The 21,173-nt window shown below is 37.5% G+C and overlaps 1 protein-coding gene across 2 annotated transcripts in view; it reads right to left on the bottom strand.

Annotated features, from left to right (window-relative positions):
- LOC128863210 (ATP-binding cassette sub-family C member Sur) overlaps window positions 1-21,173 on the bottom strand; it is a 90,660-nt gene that overhangs the window by 29,464 nt on the left and 40,023 nt on the right. For both annotated transcript variants that reach the window (XM_054102248.1, XM_054102249.1), the window contains exons 8-10: window positions 14,224-14,361; window positions 10,802-10,964; window positions 9,719-10,685 (exon numbers count right to left, since the gene is read on the bottom strand). In XM_054102248.1, coding sequence (XP_053958223.1) covers window positions 9,719-10,685; window positions 10,802-10,964; window positions 14,224-14,361 — 1,268 coding nt within the window. The remainder of the gene's footprint in view (window positions 1-9,718; window positions 10,686-10,801; window positions 10,965-14,223; window positions 14,362-21,173) is intronic.

Raw genomic sequence — 21,173 nt, 5'->3', positions numbered from 1 at the left:
TGTTCAAGAATATGGAACATCTCTACGATCTCATCGAATACATAGTTGATGCACCGGAGCATAAATAAGAAAGTAGTAGTAGGCGAAAAAAAAGACCAAACCTGAAACATAAATTGGGGTTTCGAACGGGTTTTATTTTCACTAATTGAGCAGAAGTTAACAGATAGGATAATCTAAAGAGCCTTCGAATCTCCGCTTCAAGATTCCTGTGGGAGCTATAGGGGCAAGAAGAAGGCAGAATTTATTTAAAACGACGAAGAATGCGCTTCAGATTTCTGAGAAACCACTTACTCAAGAACTTTAATTGGTTAAGTACCATCTTAGGGACATAAATGTCAGCCAGATCAATGGGTTTAGCGATAGGTAGCAGATGAACTGCTACTGTAGTATCACAATGGATAGACCATGGTCTAAGTGAGTTGGTTTAAAGACCGGCTGCCACTTCTACCTACCTACCTACGATCTTACTTGATAATCTCAAAATAAGACTAGACTAGTTTGAATATTTTCTGACAAGTAGAAATCACATAAAAGTCATCAACGCTGAGGGGTACGGAAACAATAAATCATCCTCCAAAATAGTCATTTTGAATAGATAGCCATTTTGAATTTTTAAAATCCGAGTTCAACTTGGTAATCAGCTTTTCTTAAGATGAATTTTACACTAACAGAGATGAAATTATTAGCCACAGGCAGAAAGAGGTGGAAAACGCTTACTTGCTACCTACGCACTTTATGGATGCATAAAAGCCTCACAGCCAAGTTTTCGTTCTACTGATGGAACACAATGCCACTTATATAAGTCAAAGCCGCCTCTTTCTTGGTGGTTGTCTGCTTCAGCCGGCGCAGCTCTTGGAAGTACAGGTCTGAACTGAAAGCTTGGCCGTAGAGGCGCAGCAGATCGTGTGACAAAAGCTTAAATTAGGAGTTTTTAGTTACTTTTTGGCAACTCTTGCAGCGCTCCTAGGCTTTGTAAAGAAATTGGCTTTCATTCAAACTTTTTTTATTTCATTTTTGCAAAGTTTTCAACTAAAAAATAAATTAAAATGTTTTCCGAAAATCTTAATGGGTTAAAGGTAGTCAGAATTTTCAAACGAATTTGTTTTTTCTTTTTTGATTTTTCTTAAAGTATAATATCGTATTATTATTTTGTGAGAAAATTTGAAGTAAATGTATTTGTCGGATTTACTTCAAATTTTCACACAATATTTTTAAGACATTATACTTTAAGAAAAAGTTTTGAAAATTCTTTTTTCGAGTTATTTAACAATTAACAAAGGGCTCTCTCGTTCTACATAAATCGATGGCAAAACTTAAAATGCGTTTTTCTATGTTTTTTGAACTGGTGATCACTGTAACTTAAAAATCGCTTGGCAGATTTCTATACAATTTATACTGCTTTTGAAAAACATAAAAAAGTCGTGCCTGATCGAGGGATTTTTTTTCAAAAATTCCGTTTTTTTTAAACAATTAATTTTCGGTTTTTTTACGAAAATCTTAAAAAAATTAATTTAGATTAAATAAAAATATCATTTTTTCGGGCCTCTAACTACCCTTAACCCCTTAAAATTCGACTTATTTCTGAGCTATTTTTCGAGGGTTTTGCAATAACAGGTGTTATTTTGATATTCAAAGGAAAATGCTATTTTTTAAAATAAATGATCGGATGTTTATTTCATTATAAAAAGGAACTTATGCCGTTAATATTGGATAATAACATCAGGCAAATGACCACCACGACCACGCTTACAGGACAATATCCTTTTCATGAAATTTTCCATAACCGAATTGCAAAGTGGCTGCCCTATGTCCTCGATAGCCTCATGAATTCTATCTTTGAGGTTTTGTATCGATCCTGGGCTGTTAGCTTTGACCTTCTCTTTCACGTGGCCCCAAGAAAAGAGTCACAAGGTGTTAAATCACAAGATCTCGGTGGCCAAAAGTGATCACCTCTTCGAGAGATAACACGGTCCGGAAACTTTTTCCGTAAAAGGTCAATGGTTTCGTCGCTTGTGTGGCACGTAGCGCCGTCTTGTTGAAAATAAACGTTGTCCAGATCAATACCATCTACTTCCGGCCATAAAAATCGTCTTTCGATCCCGTTGTTGGAAAACCCTCCTGTTATTGGAAAACCCTTTACCATTTCAATATTTGTATACTAGTGAATGTGTGAGTGAGTGATGTGCATTTTTGTTATAAAAATTACTGGAATGCAACCCAGGAAACCAAAATTGCGCATTAACTTTTCACATTTTCACTCAGCTGGCTTTAAATTTTATCTTTATCGAAGAAAATGTGTAAAATATGACGTATTTTCTCTTTACTGGTATTTGACGCGCGCTGAAACAATACTGAGTCAAATATGTAGTCGGAAAACTTTTGCCAGATTCTTTTCTTAGTACGAAATCGTTCCTTTCTGACGACATTTAGCATAGACTTGTTTTAGATTTTGATTTAAATGCTTATACAAATGTTCCTAGTTCAGTTTATGGCTTGTAACTGCTTGAAAAATAAGTTATTGTATTTTACTTTATTTTATTTTATTGCATTTTATTTAATTTTATTTTATTTTATTTTATTTTATTTTATTTTATTTTAATATATTTTATTTTATTTTATTCTATTTTATTTTATTTTATTTTATTTTATTCTATTTTATTTTATTTTATTTCATTTTTTTAATTTAATTTAATTTTATTTTATTTTATTTTTTTTAATTTTTTTTTTTTTTTTCAAGGAATTACTAAATTGTTTTCAAGAAAAGTACTTCAAAAATGTACACCTTTTCCATTGTTTTAGAATGGCTTAAAATATGTTATATGACATCTAATAATAAGTATACTTTGAAGTAGATTTTAGAGTTAACAATTTTCCCACAAAGGCAACAAATTCTCATTTTCACCAAAAAAGAGCAAAAATTATCAAATAAATACCAAATCAAGTTTTCAAACAACATTTGGGAGAGTGATTTGATCCGAAATTGAATCCAAATGCTTACTAGGTTTTTATTTTATAGTGTTGAAATATTGCCACAATATCAAGTTTACTGTATTTATATGCACGAGTATGATGGCGCGCTCGTTACTCATACGCCCTGTTGTACCACAAAAGTACTCAATATTCGCATTAAATATGATTGTTATTTTTTAAATCACATTATCCCTTCTTCACACACACTTGCCTGCATACACAGATTGACCACTCACCACCTCACCACCAGCCACCGACCCAGCGAGGTTTTTACCATAACGGCACGAATAAGTAATAGGAATATGAGAACGCAATGAAATGCAGCAGTCATTCAACATATTTCTTCGGCCATTTCCATGCACAGCACGTCATTGTAATTTATAACAAATGTTTGTATGTTAATTTTATTGCATTGAGCGCAGTAAAGATTTCAGGCACTAAAAATTTCAGTGAAATGCAGAATGGGTTATAACTAAAGCAAAGATTTTCCACAAAGATGAAAAGATGTAGGATAAGGAAGTAAGTCTTACTGTGATCGGTTGATAAAGTCAGACGGGCTACCAGACAAACGGCCAGTTGATTGGTATGTTGTACTTTTGATATGTGTATACGTGTATGGATATGTGTGTGTGTGTGCATTTCAAGGCAAAAGAAATAGTGCAATAAAGGCGGAAAAAAACGAAAAAAATGAAAGAAATCAATGTTTATGGGACTATGTGAAATGTGCTGCTGCAGCTGATGTGCACAGTGCTGGAAAATATAGTTATTCACAAATGTGCAAATGTGCGAATGTGTATTTCTCTACATACAAATGTAGGTATGTAGGTATGTGCATAATACAAATGCATTTTTTATGTACGCAAATAATAAAAATATCTGAACGTGTGTTTGAGTAGTGTTACATGAATCACAACTGCATTTATATACGAATGTATGAACGTGTGTATGTGGACTTGGCATTCGCGCGTATGCAATAATTTCAATTGCTATTATAAATTGCCACATTGGTGTGAATTTATTATTGTCATGCACGCGCACACACTTGCATACATTTATGGCACTTTTTTTTATTAGTGAAGCTGCATCTGGGCGCAGTAAAATAGTGGAAGTTGAAGTACTGCAATGAAAAGTTGAGATAAAGCTTTAAAGTAAAAATTTAAAATTAGTTGTTGAATTTTATAGAAATTTTTGAACGAACTCAACAAAAAAAAAATTATTGATATTATGTGAAAAATAGGTATATCGGAAATAACGAAAATAAACTTGTTATGATTTGTGCTTTGTTTTTTGTATCGAGGTAAAGATAGATAAAAAATAAAAATAAAAAGTACAAATAAAAATAAAGGAAAACAAAATAAAAAAATAGTAACAAAATGTATACAAAAATAAAAATTAATATATAAATAAAAATAAATATAATAACAAAAATGAAAAAAAAATAAAAATAAAATAATTATATTAGAAATAAAAAAATTTGCCAAAAATAAGCAAAATTGATAAACAAATAGTAATAAAAATAAAAATAATAAAAAAAAAATATATATATATATGAAAACAAAAATCAAAATAAGCAAAAATAATAAACAAATAGTAATAAAAATAAAAATAAAATAACTTGGCAAAAATAAGTAAAAATGAGCAACAAATATTAATAATAATAAATTAGTAATAAAAATAAACAAGAAAAATAAAAAAATATACAAAAATCAAAATAAGCAAATAGTAATAAAACTAAAAATAAAAATAAGAAATAAAAATTTAGTTAAAAATAAGCAAAAATTACAAACAAATATATAATAATAAAAATAAAAATAAAAAGTTGATCCAAAAGTTGATGTTTGCAGATAAGACAAAGGAATTGTTATGATTTGCCTTTTAATATTTAAACAGGGTTTGAAAAAATAAAAACACATGCGGGCTTATAGATAGATAGGTGGGTTAGATGACAAGAGTACCACGGGTACACTCCAAGTAGCACTAGAGCCCCTTGTTGATACCGTAATGTAGACCAGTACCTGCGAAAGATTACAAAACATAAAGGAAAAAAAAACCCATCTACAACCAACCAGTGCTGTTGATGTAGTGAGGGAGGGAAAAGGGATCTAGGCCTAAGAACTGCCTCAGGCTATCCCCAAAAGGCACACTAAGGAAGCGCCAAGCTCCTAAGCGCCAGACCCGGACATATGCAAAAAAAGGGTTCAACAGCCTCTTTCTCTGCCGAATCCCCACGGCTTCTGCAATGGGTGTTGTACGGAAGTCCAAGCTTCTCCGCATGAGTTCCGATTGCCCGCGTTGAGTTTGGAAATTTAATAACGGAGGACCCCCAGCACTTTAAGCATTCCTGCTTCTGTCGTACTGAGGCCAACGTGGTTTTAAAGTAGCGCACGATAAAATAGCACTCCATCTGTCTTGCGCTTTTTTAAGAAAGAAATTGTGCAGTTTCCCTTAAAAAACGTTGAAGGGGGCACCAATGTCTGAGCTGGGGACAAGAGAAACCAGTTGTATCGACCCCTCACTGGCAGGCTCATCGGTAACTTCATTCCCCTCTACATTCCTATGCCCTGGTACCCTGCACGTGCGAGGCCTTTGATCTCCCCTTTACAGGAGTTGACAAGAAGAGAGCTGCAATGCGGCGACGACAGGGGCCTTGATCGCAGCTTGACTATCGGAAAAAATATTTATGTCTCCCTCCCAACAGGGATCTCTAAGCATTTTGCATGCCATAAAGCTAAAAGTATCTACTAGGCTCTAAAGACTTTCGTTCTTTTTCTATCATAGTATTCTCGAGTTCAAATTGTTTTAGGCCAGCTGACGGTTTATTCAATTGGTTAGCATGTCGGACACACATACTTGTATATACAGTGACAGGAAGAGATATATGAACAACACATCAAATATGTGGTATTCTTTAACGCTATAATCAAGCGTTGGACATTTTTACATACCTTTAAAAAAATTGTAATCCAAAATATCGACAGTGACGAACAAAGTTATATGAACACTTTAAAATTGCCGTTTTTAATGTTTTAGTCTTTCAAGTATGCAGGCAACTGTTATTGGGTTTTACATATATTTTAAAGAAATGTTACCAAAATAAATCCAGTAGCGGGCAACGATATATGAACACCTAAAAAGTTACAGTTTTACTGCGTTTTTTTAGGGTTGCAGATAAGTGCTGTGGTTTTTGCATATCTTTAAAAAAATGTTTACCAAAATAAATACAGTAACGGACAGAAATATATGCACACTTCAAAAGTTACGATTTTGCTGTTTTTTTTTGGGAATGGGAGTTATCCATACATCTGTAAAATAAGTGTTAAACCAAAATATATACAGTGCAAAACGAAGAAATATACATACTTAAAATTGCAGTTACAACTGTAGTTTTTTATTAGGAATATAATGTAGTGTTGGGGCTTTTCAACAAATATGTAAACATTTGCTAACAAAAATATAATATGTATAGTGACGGACGAATACATATGAACACTTAAAAAGTGAGAGTCTTACTTTTGAATTTTTTTTAGAGATGTGTTTTTCCCATATATCTACATAAAAATGTTGTATCAAAATATGTACAGTTACGGACAAAAATATGTGAACACTTTAAAAGTTGCAAGTTTTACTGTCGGAAATTTTTATAGAAGCAATGTAGCGTAGCAAGGCTTTGTAAAATGTTTGTTAAAAAAAGCAGGCCGAAATTTGTATACAAATGTTTTTATTATAACATACGATTCAAGTTTTAATTTGAGTATAGGTTGGCTTTTTTCTTATAAAGGGTTTTTCAATAAGGGCGGGTAGATGTTGAAATGGAATAAAACAAGCTGTGTGTGAGTTATTGACAACATTTTTTTTTATTTGAAAGGCGCATATATGCCATTAAGTGTGGAATATGACATCATTCAAATGCCCGCCTCGGCTTCATAAGGTCGAACGGATCCGAGTGGTCCAATTTTCAATGACTCTTCCGCATAGATCCGGCTGAATTTGAGCGATGGCCTGTGTTATGTTCACCTTTAGAGCATCGGTCGATTGTGGTTTATTTGCATAGACCTGAGACTTCAAGAAACCCCACGGGAAAATGTCTAACGCGGTCAAATCGCATGACCTTGGTGGCCAATTCACATCAGCCCTGCGAGAGATAACCTTACCCTCAAATCGTTCATGCAGAATGTCAATCGTGGCGTTTGCTGTGTGGCACGTAGCGCCGTCCTGCTGGAACCACATGTCGTCTAGGTCCATATGGTTCAATATGGGCCATAAGAAATTGGTTATCATCGTTGTGTAGCGCTCGCTGTTGACGGTGACCGCCTCACCAACGTCGTTTTCAAAAAAGTACGGACCAATGACGCCGCCGGTCCAAAATCCACACCAAACGGTAACTTTTTGAGGATGCATTATCACCTGGTGAACCTCGTGTGGATTGGTGTCGTCCCATATATGGCAATTTTGTTTGTTAACACAGCCATTCATCCAAAAATTTCGCCCAAAACTGGGGTTCTCTTCCAAACGATTCGAAGCCCAGTCAGCGAACAAACGGCGTTGTCTATGGTCATCAACTTTGAGCTCCTAGGTCAGTTGGGTCTTGTACGGGCGTAGGCCCAAGTCCCGACGCAAAATTCTCCAAGTTGAAGTTTGCGAAAGGCCAAGTTCTTGTGCACGGCGAGGAATAGACTGCCTCGGGTTCTGCTGTACACTTTCACGGACCGCGGCAATGTTCTCGGCTGATCTTGCGTTCCTTGAACGTACGGGTGTTGGCTGATTGTTTACTGACCCGGTCGTCTTAAATTTGGCCATCAAACGTTGAAGAGTCGACTTTGAAGGGCCACCACGACTACCGAAAAATGGGCGCAATGCGCGCAACGTTTGCGTTAATGAACACTCATTTTGATAATAAATTTTTATCATTTGAAAGTGCTGTTCAATCGTGTAACTTGCCATGATGATTTGGCATAAACAACTGAATAATAAACAAAAGATTTGACAGATGTCACCAAAATAAAATGGCTGCCACAGGGCGCCAAAATCGACCCGCGCCAATTGAAAACCCCTTTAGATTTTAGTGTCACCCTGCACTTCCCAGTCTGATTTACTAAAATAATATTTTTTAATTCCAAGTGGCTCTGGGATCACTTTGGCTATACCTTCTATGTTCCTTTGAGTAACACCTATTTTTTAATAGAAAAATATTTATTACTCTTACCTATTAAATTTTAGTCAAACAAAAAGGAGTCAAATTTCTTTAAATTATTTAGTATTTCTTCTGTAGGTATTGAACAAAAAATGGTGAATACGTAGAAAATCGCTGTTTTTTATTATTATTCAATAAATATTTTTAGGTTTTAGTAAAAAATAAAAAGTGTGATATAAAAAATATATCTAAAAAATCAATTCAGTTTTTTTTTAATTTTTTTTTTTCTTTAATTAAATTTAAAATATTTTTTTTAATTATTTACTTTTTGACATCAAGTGAATATATAAATAAAATTTTACTCAAAATATATTTTTTTCGACTCAGTTATACTTGAAAATTAGAAAAGTATGTATGAATTCAAAAAAGTGAAGAAAAAAAATCGGTAACAAAGTTGAACAAAATTAAATTAATTTTTACTAAACATTATTAGAAGAAGCTGTGGGATCCTGCAAGGAAAGATGCTGTTGAACATTTTCTATGCAAATTTGAGAGATTTGAGATTCCTTAGCGTGCCCTTTGGAGATGGCCTGAAGAAATTCCCCAGTCTTGATCACTTTTCCCTCTTCCACTACATGAACAGCACTGGATGGCTGCAGATGGTTTCTCTTCCCTAAATTTTTCGCAGGTATTGATCTACATTATGGTATCAAAAAGGCACGTAAGTGCTACTTGTAGTGTACCTGGGGTACTCTTGCCGTCTAACCTACTCACCTACTTAAACATTATTAAGCCAAATTCATGGCAGTTTGATCGATGAACCGAGTTTCTAGCCAACTAGCGATAATTTCTTTCCAAATTTGTTGAGGAAACCCAGTATCTTTAAAACCTTTGAGTTAGATGAACTGCTCTACAAATTGACTACTTCAAGTTCACAAAGGCCTGTTGTGATACTCAGGAGAGAAGAATTTTCTAAATTTGACTCCTACTCATCTTTTAATCTAGACAACCTTTTCAGGAGGCTGTATTTAGATATTCCAGATACTATTAAAAATAGTCTTCTGGAAATGAAAGAAACCGTTTTCTTCAGTTCTAGACATGAACGTTCGCTTATTTGAACGCGTTGTACAGAAGTAATTTGTTTTAAAACTATGCAATTATTGTTGTTGTAAAGTTTCACAAAAGAAATGGAGCTCCCTCTTATTTTTCCATTGCACAATATACAAAAAAAAAAACACCTAATTTTCTTGACCGAGTTTTCCAAAATATTTTAGAATTGACAACTTCTGATTTAATAATATTATTTCATAATATCCTAATTTCATAGTATCGTAATTTCTAATATCATAACTTCTAATATCGTAACTTCTAATATCGTAATTTCTAATATCGTTTTTAATATAGTAATTTCTAATATTTTAATTCCATAATATCGTAATTTCCAATATCGTAATTTCTAATATCGTAATTTCCAATATCGTAATTTCTAATATCGTAATTTTTAATATCGTAATTTCTAATATTTTAATTCCATAATATCGTAATTTCCAATATCGTAATTTCTAATATCGTAATTTCTATCTATGCCCAAACTTCACTAAACTAATGAATACTCACTTATTCCAAATGATATCGCCGCGCAGCAGTGGCATCTCCATGAGCAACGCCGACAACAACGATGTCTTTCCACTGCCGTTTTTACCCACCACCATAGTGAGTTTGCCTCGCGGCACAGTCACGTTTCGCACGCTCAGCCGTCGTATTTCCGGCCGTTGTGGATTCCAAGCAAAGCACGCATCACGCACCGATACCGCCATATCGTCTGGCAGTTTCAGCACCAACGAATCACGACTCCATGAATCCATATGTCGTTGAGCTAACTGCTGCGCTGGCGTTAACTGTGCATGCGCCTGCGCCGATCCACTGCCGGGAAACTTTCGTGGTCGTATCACTACATATGGGCTGTTGCGCAGCAAATCGCGTCGCTGTTGACTCAACCTACTGCCCATCGCACTGCCAAGCAAATGCTCTTCACTTTTACGACGCGGCGTAAGCAAATGCTTATCCATGGCTGGCGGGTCGAATGCTATGAGTGGCGACTGCGGCTCTGAGTGCGCCAATGGCGCTGGACTCTCCGGTATGTGCAGTTTCAACGTCAAACGTTCACTTCGTTTATTGTCGCACTGCGCCTGCAATTTTTCACCACCTAAACCTAATCCACTATCACCGCTGCCACTTCCACTTAACAGCGCTGCGTCATTGGTTGCTTTGCCTTGCACTTCGTAGTAGTCCAGTGAGGCATCACTTTTGCTTAGGATGCGTGCCATGTGACGTATACCTTCGAATTGTTTGTGTATTTCATGGGCGCTGAGAAAACGCTCGAGACGTTTAGTCGATACAACGGCGGACAAAATAATAGGTACGGTTATGGGGAATATGAGTAGTGGAACAGTGAGCTGTTGAAATAGCGCCAGAGCGGAGAATAGGCGACTGGCGGTGAACTCCATGGCGTCACCTTCGAACTTTACATATGCGGCGAGTGTGACGTAGCTGATAAGTACGCTTGAAATGTGTGTGAGAATGGCTGGAATGGGGCGAGGGTTGAGAAATAAAGCAAAATTATTTCCAAATGCAGTCCAATCTTCTAATTTTTTGAATAACAAATTATTTAATTATTAGGGAATGAAGCTTTCGACTTACTCATCAATGTCCAGTAAAACGAGTCCCAGCAAAGATACTTCAATTCCTTTTTACGTGTCTTGTCAATACGATGCACAAAAGACTCCGTCCAAACATTGAATTTGATAGCCTTTATGCCCATTAGTACATCATGAATAATCCTGAGACGTTGGTCGGCACATTTCTGAAAATTATTTTCAATTAGTTGACCACAGCAAGGGCTACAGAATTTCAAAGTATATAAGACGAAGTGCTATAATCTTCTTCAAATATTTATAACTGACGCTTACACCCCTTTTAAGTGTTTGGCCGAGCTCCTCCTCCAATTTATGGTGTGCGTCTTGATCCACAAATGGAGGGACCTGCAGTTTCAAGCCGACTCCGATCGGCAGATATTTTTTATGAGGAGCTTTTCAGGGTAAAAATACACTCGGAGGTTTGCCATTGCCTGCCGAGGAGCAACCGCTCTTAGAAAAAACTTGTTTTCATTTTGCTGTTTCACGGAGATTCGGACCTATGGATTCCGAATGGTACTCACGCATCAACCCATTCGGCTCGGGTTACCGCCTAAGACGATCGCTTAAGGTTGCTTTATATAAAATGTGAGTTATCGACTGATTTCTGCCATTTCACGCTCAGACAAGTGGCAGAAACTCAGCATCATGCCTCAGTGGAACGAATTGTGTCGCTTTACGTTTGAGCCACAATTCAAAAAAGAGACACCTGGGTCGATTTAAAGCTTTACCCATGTCCGCCTCGGCCGAGACTATAGCTACCGTTGACGGTAGTGTACCTATGATGTTGGGAATATCTCCTCGGCGTATTTCTGAGATCTCAACAACTCAATCAGTCGCTCTAACCCGAAGGGAATTATATACCTATAATGGAATAATATAGTCTACCTATAAGAATTAAGAAACACAGAAATTTAAACAAATAGCAACTAACTTCAAAGTTTTTGAAGGGACTTATCGATACATAAAGCATCGGAATGGGCTCGTCTAATTTACAAGGATGTAGGGTTCGAAGACGATCCCCCAGAGTAGAACATTCTAATAAGATGAAATACCTGGCCGTAATCGTTGGAAGAAACACGTACATCTTTTGTTGGGGATTAACCGAGCTCCTCCTTCACTGTGTGGTGAGCTTCTTAATGTGTTTCTACGAAGTGGGGAGGCCTACAGTTTTACGTCGCTTCCGAAATGGCAGAAAACCCCTTCTCTATCATTTTGGTGTTTTAAACCCGGGCACCATTGGACGGTAGTCATGCACAAACCCATTGGGATACGGCCCAACATAAAGGAACGATTTGAGAAGGCTTGCCTTGTATGGCTGCAGAAGTGAAATTGGCAAAACATGGAACTCGGTTGAGGGAGTTCAAAGGTCAATTCTAATTGTCATCAATAGGATACTGCGGACGACACCTACTCTAGCTCTTATCACAATACTAAATGTAGCCCCTATAGACATCGAAGCCAAAATTGCAGCTGCTCTTATCACGATTAGGTTGGAAAACACAGGCTACAAGATCGACTTCAGCTCCGAGTACTCCGAGACTCTTCGAAACTTTGAATTCATCTCCGTGGTGATCGATTAGAATCTTCTCAATAAACATCTTCTGGGTCTGGATCAGGTACTGTGATGTGTAGAGGGCACAAAAGACCACGAGGTCGAAGTACAAACCTCGAAGTAATCGAAATCTAATGTAAACCAACACTTTCTCAGAGGAAGTGCAGCATTTGTCGGTAGAAATCAGGATGTGTCGAATTTGGACTGCTTAGTATGTGGAGGAATCTTTTGAAAGTCCAGCTCATGGTAGACTGCCAGACTACTGTAGTGTTGCTGCTATCAAAGAAGCTTATCAATGACTGAGATAATACCGAATTCGTAGGAAACTGGATGGAAAGTTCAGGACAGAAGCAGGCAAAACAATTTACCCATATTTCTAGAGGAGTTCTCCCCACCAGACTCAAATTTTATTTACCAGACCACTGCAGTGTGTTCCAAGCAGAGGTAGCCGCACTCAAAGGCGAAGCGTATTGGCTATTCACATGCGTACTAACAGTCCAGAAAGTGAATATTTACTCCGACAGCCAAGCGGCAATTAAGATCCTCGGTTCAGTGGTGATGCATTCGAAAGTGGTCAGGGAATGTCTGGCTTCACTTTCGATTGCATCCGAATTATTCGACATAAGTCTCATACGAGTTTCTGGTCACAGCGACGTTGCGAGTAACTGTGAGTCGAATAAGCTGGCCAGACAAGGGGCATGTGATTTGATTTCTCCGCGAAGAGAGACGATTGGGATCCACCTGCGGTCTACTGCTGGTACTCAGCAAGTACACAAACTTGTAAGGTCGCTAAATCCCTCTCACCACGCGTGGATCGGGGGCGCTCGAGCGAGCTTCTACGGTTGACAAAATATCAACTCTCGAACTTCGAGGGTTTGCTCACAGGTCACTATCCGCGAGGTGTGCATGATGTACTTTTTGCGTCGGATATATAGAGGATGAGGTGAAATCATCTCAGCACCTTCTCCTTAGGTGCCCTGCTTTCACGGGGCTAAGATTTAAGCATCTTTTCTCTTACTTCTTTGCTACGCTTGCTAATATAGTCGGCCTTGGCATTAAAAATATAATAAACTTCATTAGCAGCAAAAAGCTGATGACGCAACCGCAGCACAGCCATCGGTCTTCCTCCAACTTACTTCTTTCACAATGGTATCACAAAGGGCGAATTCGTTTTCTTCGTCCAAGTGTCCCACTCCTTGCGCAACCATTTTAACCTAACCTTACCTAGAGGAGCGTTGAGTAAAGTCTTAAATTTTGATAGATAGGCCTTACGAATGCTCACTGGGTACTATGCGGGCGATTGTAGCCTTCGTTATCATTTCAGAAAACATTTCATTAGTAAAATCAGGCACCATATCACATTCTCTGCGAATGCGTAGTTCTCGCTTGTCGAAGACTCTGTCGCCTAGGTGATGTGACTCTGACTTCAAACGTCATACGGAACAAAAATAGCGAGAAAGCGATAAAAATCATTAGGCTTCCATTATATGCTTGCGATTAAGCACAATAGAGTCCACCAGAGGTCACTCTTTAGACCAATAAAACTGGTTAACACACGTTTTATGATATTCATATCATCGCCCTGAAATTTCATATACTTTTTTCATAATTCATATAATTTTCAAAATATCTGTGATGCGACATCACTTCAAGCCAGTGAGCCCAGAAAAACCCGTACACCTTCGCGGTAATGCATTAAAACATTCAACAATTTCATTGGAATCGATTGAACATAACAAATTGCAAGAAATGCAATGCCAATTCCAAAAACAAAATATTGCAATAAATTGTTAGAACTGATAAATAAAACGTTTTCATTGAAAACAAAATTCCTAACGTATAAAAATAAAATTAATTCGACATAGTTTTCTTACCGCCACTTTCTCCGTATTAAAAGACATTGCGCGGCCAATCAGAAACTGCAGCGGAGTCATCGTTAAAATACACACAAACGAACCAATAATAGCACTTATACCCAACTTGAGATAGAGAAAATACATAACAACACCAATCTGCAGTAAAGAGAATAAAAAACAGTTAGTATTTCTCAGTAATACTAGGTAATTCATGCAATTGTTGTTTGCATAGCTGCAATGAGCATCACATGAATTTTCTCACAATGAAACGTGAATGCATGCAATTGATAGTATGAAAAAATAGAAAAAATAGGAATAATAGAAAATTAGAAATAATAGAAAATAGAAAAAAGTTAGAAAAGAAGTTCTAAGCTGCCAGGTACAATAAAAACAGTCTTAAAGTTAAGTCAAAGAACACAACAGCAGATGAACGCTCTGAGGGAGCGTCTTGCTGAGTATTCAATAATTTATGCCTACAAAAATAACTTAAAAATTTTGAAAATTCAGGTCTGAAATAGCTTTTTTACCATCAACCCTTTAAAAAGAACAGCTTAAAATAAATTTATAAATTTATAATTTTTAATAGGCTTGCACTGGCTACTTAAAAAAATATTTCAAACTTGTATATCAGCCTATGCAATAGAGTGTTTAAAAAAATTATGATTTGCGTACTAATCAAGCCTCTCAAAAGCTCGTTTTTAAGCATACGCAATGTGTCTATACACATACCAAATAGGAAAAAATCAGCTTGGACAAAACTTGCTTGCAAATTCAGCTTAACCCGTGCGGGTTTTTCTCCTCCGCTAAAATAGTCTTGCCAGTAGAAGAGTCTGTTTCAATTTGTGTGAAATATTTTAAACCCCTAAATGATTTTTAAAGAACTTTCATTAAACCTGTTTTCAGAAAACATGAAAAAGTGTCCATTTAGGTAAATGCAGAAGGTTAAAATTTACAACCAGAAATGTCTCTTTAAATTCTATTATAACATAGAAGTCTAAAGAGAGAAAGAAAAAGGGTGATCAGATGGGAGTTACTTTTTCCAATAGGGTTTTATTGACAGATTATGCGTGACTACTGTCAACCGAAATTCAATATGTTTTCAGTATTCATTGACATTTCATCATGAAAAGACTCACATCTCAACAACGTTTTCGAATCGTACAATTCTACATATTACGAAAATCGACGCTCTGTGAAAAGTGTTCATCGCGCGCTCAACCCAATTATGGTGTACATAACCGTCGTACCAAACGCAGTATTTGGCAAACTCTGGGCAAAATTTAGAATAATTTTATATTATTGGATGATACTTGACCGATTAGTCAACGTACAACCCGTAGTAAAGAGAATATTGCGGCTGTAAACGAGAGTTCTGCCGAAGACTCGGAAGAATCGATTTAGCGCCGATCTCAACAATCCAAGCCTAACTTATGACACTACTTGGGTGATTTAACGCAAAGATCTTGGTTTGAAAGCGCATAAAAACAGCTAGTCCAAGATTTGAAGGTGGCCGATCTTGCAACGCGTCATAATTTCAGTCGTTGGGCTCTTGAAGAACTCGCCGAAGATCCGCATTTTGGAACTCGAATTTTGTTCAGCGATTTTTGGCTTAATGACAACGTCAATAAGCAAAATTGCTATATTTGGCCTGAAGTTCAATCCGAAGCCATTTAAGAACAGCCATTACATCCATTCAAAACAACCAAATCATCGCTCCAACAACAAGTGCTGCTTTGGACGTAATTGAGTACTAAAATCCTCTCTCGACGAACAAAGCTAACACTCTACAAGGCTCTCATTATGCCCGTCCTAACGTACGGCGCAGAAACTTGGACATTGACAACATACGATGAGGCGTCCCCGGGAGTGTTTGAGAGAAAGATTCTGCGTAAGATTTTTGGACCTTTGCACATTGGCGGGGCGTATATCGCAGGCGATGGAACAATGAACTGTATGAGCTTTACGACGACATAGACATAGCGAAGTGAATAAAGGTCCAGCGCCTTCGTTGGCTGGATCATATCGTCCGAATGTGTACAAACGCTCCGGCTCTGAAAGTATTCGATGCGAGACCAGCTGGTGGTAGCAGAGAAGGAGGAAGGCCTCCTCTGCCTTTGAAAGATCAAGTGGAGAAGGACTTGACTGCACTTGGTGTTTCTAACTGGCGCTGGATAGCACGAGAAAGAAACGACTGGCGCACTTTCTTAAACTCGGCCAAAATCGCTTAAGCGGTTCTGCAAGAAGAAGAAGATCTCCGCAACATTTTGTTCCAACATAACGGCGCTCCTCGCCATACAGCCCGTGAAACAATGGATTTACTGCGTCCTCGTTTCGGTGGGCAATTGATCTCTCCTCTCGGGCCATGCTTCACACTATCATGCTTTAGCCGAAAAAAGAAGGAAGCAATTAACTACATGTATTACAACAAAAAAAATATGGCCGTCGTACAAAATCCAAAGGACGAATGATCTGTTAGGATGCTCTAGGCCAAATATCTCACGCATCACTGCAACCCTTAAAGGCCGTTGGAAATTAGGGGATCATGAAGCTAGACTCAACCTACACTTCAATCCTATCTGCAGAAGCTGTCAAGCGGAAGGGGTGAAGGAAAGTCTTTTCCACTACTTATGTGAATGTCCAGGGCTAGCTAGGACACGACTCCGCTCCTTCGGTAAGCCTTTCGTGCAGAAAATTAATAAGATCTCAGACATCGAGATAAAGAATTTGCTGCTATACTTGGACCTCACAAAATGGATCTGACTTAGAACACAAAACAAAAAAAAAATCTTAAACGAAGACGGTGGTAGTAACTGGTGCTGGTCACTAATTAGGATTATTTCAATGGATTTCAACCACTTCAACAACAACAACACCCTTTTTGGGTGTGTGGCCGAGCTCCTCCTCCTATTTGTGGCGTGCGTGTTGATGTTGTTCCACAAATGAAGGGATCTACAGTTTTAAGCCGACTCCGAACGGCAGATATTTTTATGGGGAGCTTTTTCATGGCAGAAATACACTCGGAGCTTCGCCATTGTCTGTCGAGGCGCCACAGATATTAGAAAAAACTATTTATTAACTTTGGTGTTTCACCGAGATTCGAACCTACGTTCTGTCTGAATTACGAATGGAAGTCACGCACCAACCCATTCGACTACGCCGGCCGTAAAGTCCAAATGTTTTGTGGATAAACCAGCTTCGACTGAGGCATTTACTGGAGTTATCCACGAGATACCGACCGAAGTCCTCCAGCGAGTCATTCAAAATTGGTGTTAACGAGTGGCCGAATGCACCACAGTTGCGGTCAACATTTTAAAGGTATTCCCGACTAGAAATTTTGGTAAGGCGGTGATTAGGCGCAAATAAGGCAGACCGCATTCCAAATTTGCGCCTCATAAGGAAGCCAAACTAGGTCCAAGTCCCGAAAGTAACGCAGTTGATTATTCCTGCCTAATTTGGCTTCCTGATTAAGCAGTAGTTCGGAAGCCACACTTGGCGGTGATAACCAAAACCTAATGTTGCCCGAACTTGGCTTTTTGGTAAGGCGGTGGTTTGGAAGCCTCAGTTGGCGGTTCAACGGGTTTAAAACAAATGACCCGATTCTCGGATGTTAAGGCGGAAAAGCGCCACTCTATACCGGTCGTCTGTTGAAGCAAAAAGAATTTTAAGTCCGGCAATGCCGCACATCTCCCTCATTAGGCGCAGGTTCGAAAAACCGAGCTTCGGTAATACTCCGGATGCCCTTCTACAAATCAGTTAGGGATTCCAATTTATGCCTAAGTGAGCACTGCCATAGATTTTCGTGACCACAAACAAATTTGGTATTGTTCTGGCATGCCAATCTTTGCCTTGCCTAACGTGGGCCTGGTAAGGTAATAGAGAGGCGTGCCTCAGTAAGGCCTGCCTAATTCGGGCCTAACTGAATCTTCGACATGCCTCACTGTAATTCTAGTCGGGTTATCTTTAAAAATAAGTGTCATGAATGGTTTTACACAAAAATAATAACAAGTGACCAATCAATTTAAACTTTCCATGTTTTATTTCAATTCGAAACCCGATATCGCTAAATTGATCATCCTTTACAATAAAAAACCTTACTCAGAATTTTGCTGAATTTCAAAGTCCAGCAGAAAAAGTCCCCAAAAGAAGCCACTCGCAAGAATTTTTTTCTACCTCACGTAAGAACATAAAATCATTCAATAAACTATAAATTGTAAAATCTACACGTAAAAAATAGTAAATAAAAAGTATATTGAAACATGAAATGCACCCTTTATTTTCGGCAAAATAAACCTTTTGTTCATGTCAATATTTAAGCGAATTAAGTCTGAGTCAAGCTCAACAATTTTCGTTTTCATTTTCATTACACAAACATTACTTCCAGCAAAGGAAAAAGAAAATTATTTTCACAAAAACTCAATACTTGCAAATATTCTTATTTAATGTGCGTATGTGTGTGTAAACAGTACTTAAAATTAAAGAAAAGTCAAAGTAATGAAACATTTCATTGAATAAAATACCCATAAAAACAGTTAAGCTGACGCATTGAAGGAAATCAAGGAATTACTCGAGCATTGCAGCACAAAATAAACAAATTACGTATGTAGATAACAAACACACACACACACGCACGAATGCATGCATACATAGGTACATATATGCTTATTCGAATTGGAGAGGCAAATAGACGCATGCAAGTATGCACACATATACATATCAGGCGAATATACACACATACATACATACATAAGTACCATAAATCAGGATAACTTGAAGAAATAGCAATTTACATAGCAGTAAAATGAAATAAATTTTAAATTGCAATTGCAAGTTTAATTCATTGCCCAAAAAGAATTTACAGCTGCACTTTCGTGCGTCAATATACTTGTAAGAACACACGCCCATACATACATGCATATAGTTAGTTACTATATAAGTGAATACCCTGCAAAAAATTGTGCGACCCATCACTAAAAGACGTATTCTGCGACTAGTCTCCATGTGGTGTAACTGAGTATCAGTTTGGTAATTTCGACTCACTTCTTCGAAGTGTGAAAGTAAAGAGGCTCAGAAGAAAACGTAAATAGCCACTTCACTCACATAAAACGACAATAAGGTAATGCGAAGACTACAGCTTGAGATGCTGAAGGCGCTGATTCGAGTCGTTTCTCGGGCATGTGAATTTTTCATATCAAATATAAAGTTTTTTTTTTCTTGTTCACTCCTCTCTAGAGTATAGAGCCTCGACAAGACTTTTGTCTTGCATTGGTTTCGTTACTCTATTTGATTTATGACAGGGTAGGTGATTAGCCTGCCGGAAATATAAAGTTACCTTTGCGATATTTGAATTAGCAAAAAAATTAAGGCGCACTAGACCAACAACAATGTTTTGTACCTTTGAGTGTCACGGCAAACTATTGGAAAAGTAGAAAACATAAAATGATTTCGCCTTGTTTTATTCTGTGCTGACAGCCACATGGATACAGCGAAAGAAAATAAACAAATCAGCTGATTTACCAACACCACCTGTAATAGAATATTGAGTAGTCGAAAAAGTCCTTTCGTATTTTGTCAATAGATGTCGTTGGAGTCATCTATCTCCAGTGCTACCAATCACATTGTGTCATGTCATATGGTGTTAGAAAGGTGACATTTTAAGCTTCATTTAACCAAAAAAAAATAAATTCGGAGAAGTTGAAAAAAAGTTATAGCTGTTCAAAAATGAGTGAAAATAATGAAGAAATTCGTAATATTTTGAAATTTTTGTATAAAAAAGGGAAGAATGCCACGCAAGCCACCAATGAAATTTGTGAAGTTTACGAAGACGATGCTGTATCAGTTCGTGTAGCACAACAATGGTTCGCTCGCTTCCGTTCTGGAAATTTCGATGTGAAAAATGCACCTCGCTCCGGTCGACTTATCGTTGAAAAAGTCGATGAAATTATGGAAAAGATTGACCAGGACCGTCACATAAGCTGCCATGACATCGCCAAGGCACTAAACATTCATGCAACAAACGGTTTTGAACCATTTAAAAAAGGCTGGTTACAAAAAGAGGCTCGATGTTTGGGTACCACATGAATTGTCTGTTAAAAATTTAATGGACCGAATTAACATCTACGATTCTTTGCTGACACGAAATGAAATCGAACCATTTCCGCAGCGAATGGTAACAGGAGATGAAAAGTGGATTAAATACGACAATAATGTGCGAAAAAGATCATGGTGCAAGGGTGGTGAAGCTCAACAAATGGTCGCAAAGCCAGGATTGACGCCTCAAAAGGTTATGCTGTGTGGAATTGGAAAGGAATCATCCACTATGAGCTGATCCAGCCTGCTCGAACGATTGATTCTATTCTTTACTGTCAACAACTGATGAGATTGAAGCAAGCAATCGAAAAAAAGGCCAGAACTGATCAGCAGAAAGGGCGTCGTCTTCCATCAGGACAACGCTAGGCCTCACACATCTTTGATGACTCGGCAAAAACTGGGAGAGCTTGGCTGGGAAGTTTTGATGCATCCACCATATAGCCCTAACCTCGGATACAAATGGGTACAATTAGTCTCTTCAAAGAATATGAACCAACAAAAGAAAACAGTTCATTCCATATAAAGATATCAGCAGTAGACATTTCGAACGCACATCCGGGACAAGTCGCATTTTTTACAGGGTAAGTTTAAACATCAGCTTACTCGTACATATAATATAGAGGGTGTTTTTTAGCTGAATGAGAACTATCGATAACTTGAATGACAAAATGTATTGACATTTATGTTCGATAAGGTTTGACAAGTCATCATCAGAAGTTCAACGCTTCCAAATTGCGGAAATTCGAAAAAAAATCTGCTCGCGAAGTTCATAGTAGCTCTCTAAAGCTCTGCAGGATGGTGCTATGCCGTACCCGATGAAGGAAACATCCCAATCCGCACCTCCCCATGGTAATCAGATGGTAACATTTTAAGGATAGTAG

This window comes from Anastrepha ludens, chromosome 5 (assembly GCF_028408465.1).
Source record: "Anastrepha ludens isolate Willacy chromosome 5, idAnaLude1.1, whole genome shotgun sequence".
Classification (NCBI taxonomy): domain Eukaryota; kingdom Metazoa; phylum Arthropoda; class Insecta; order Diptera; family Tephritidae; genus Anastrepha; species Anastrepha ludens.
The sequence above is the reverse complement of the archived record's forward strand: the minus strand, read 5'-3'. Positions and strand labels throughout refer to the sequence as shown.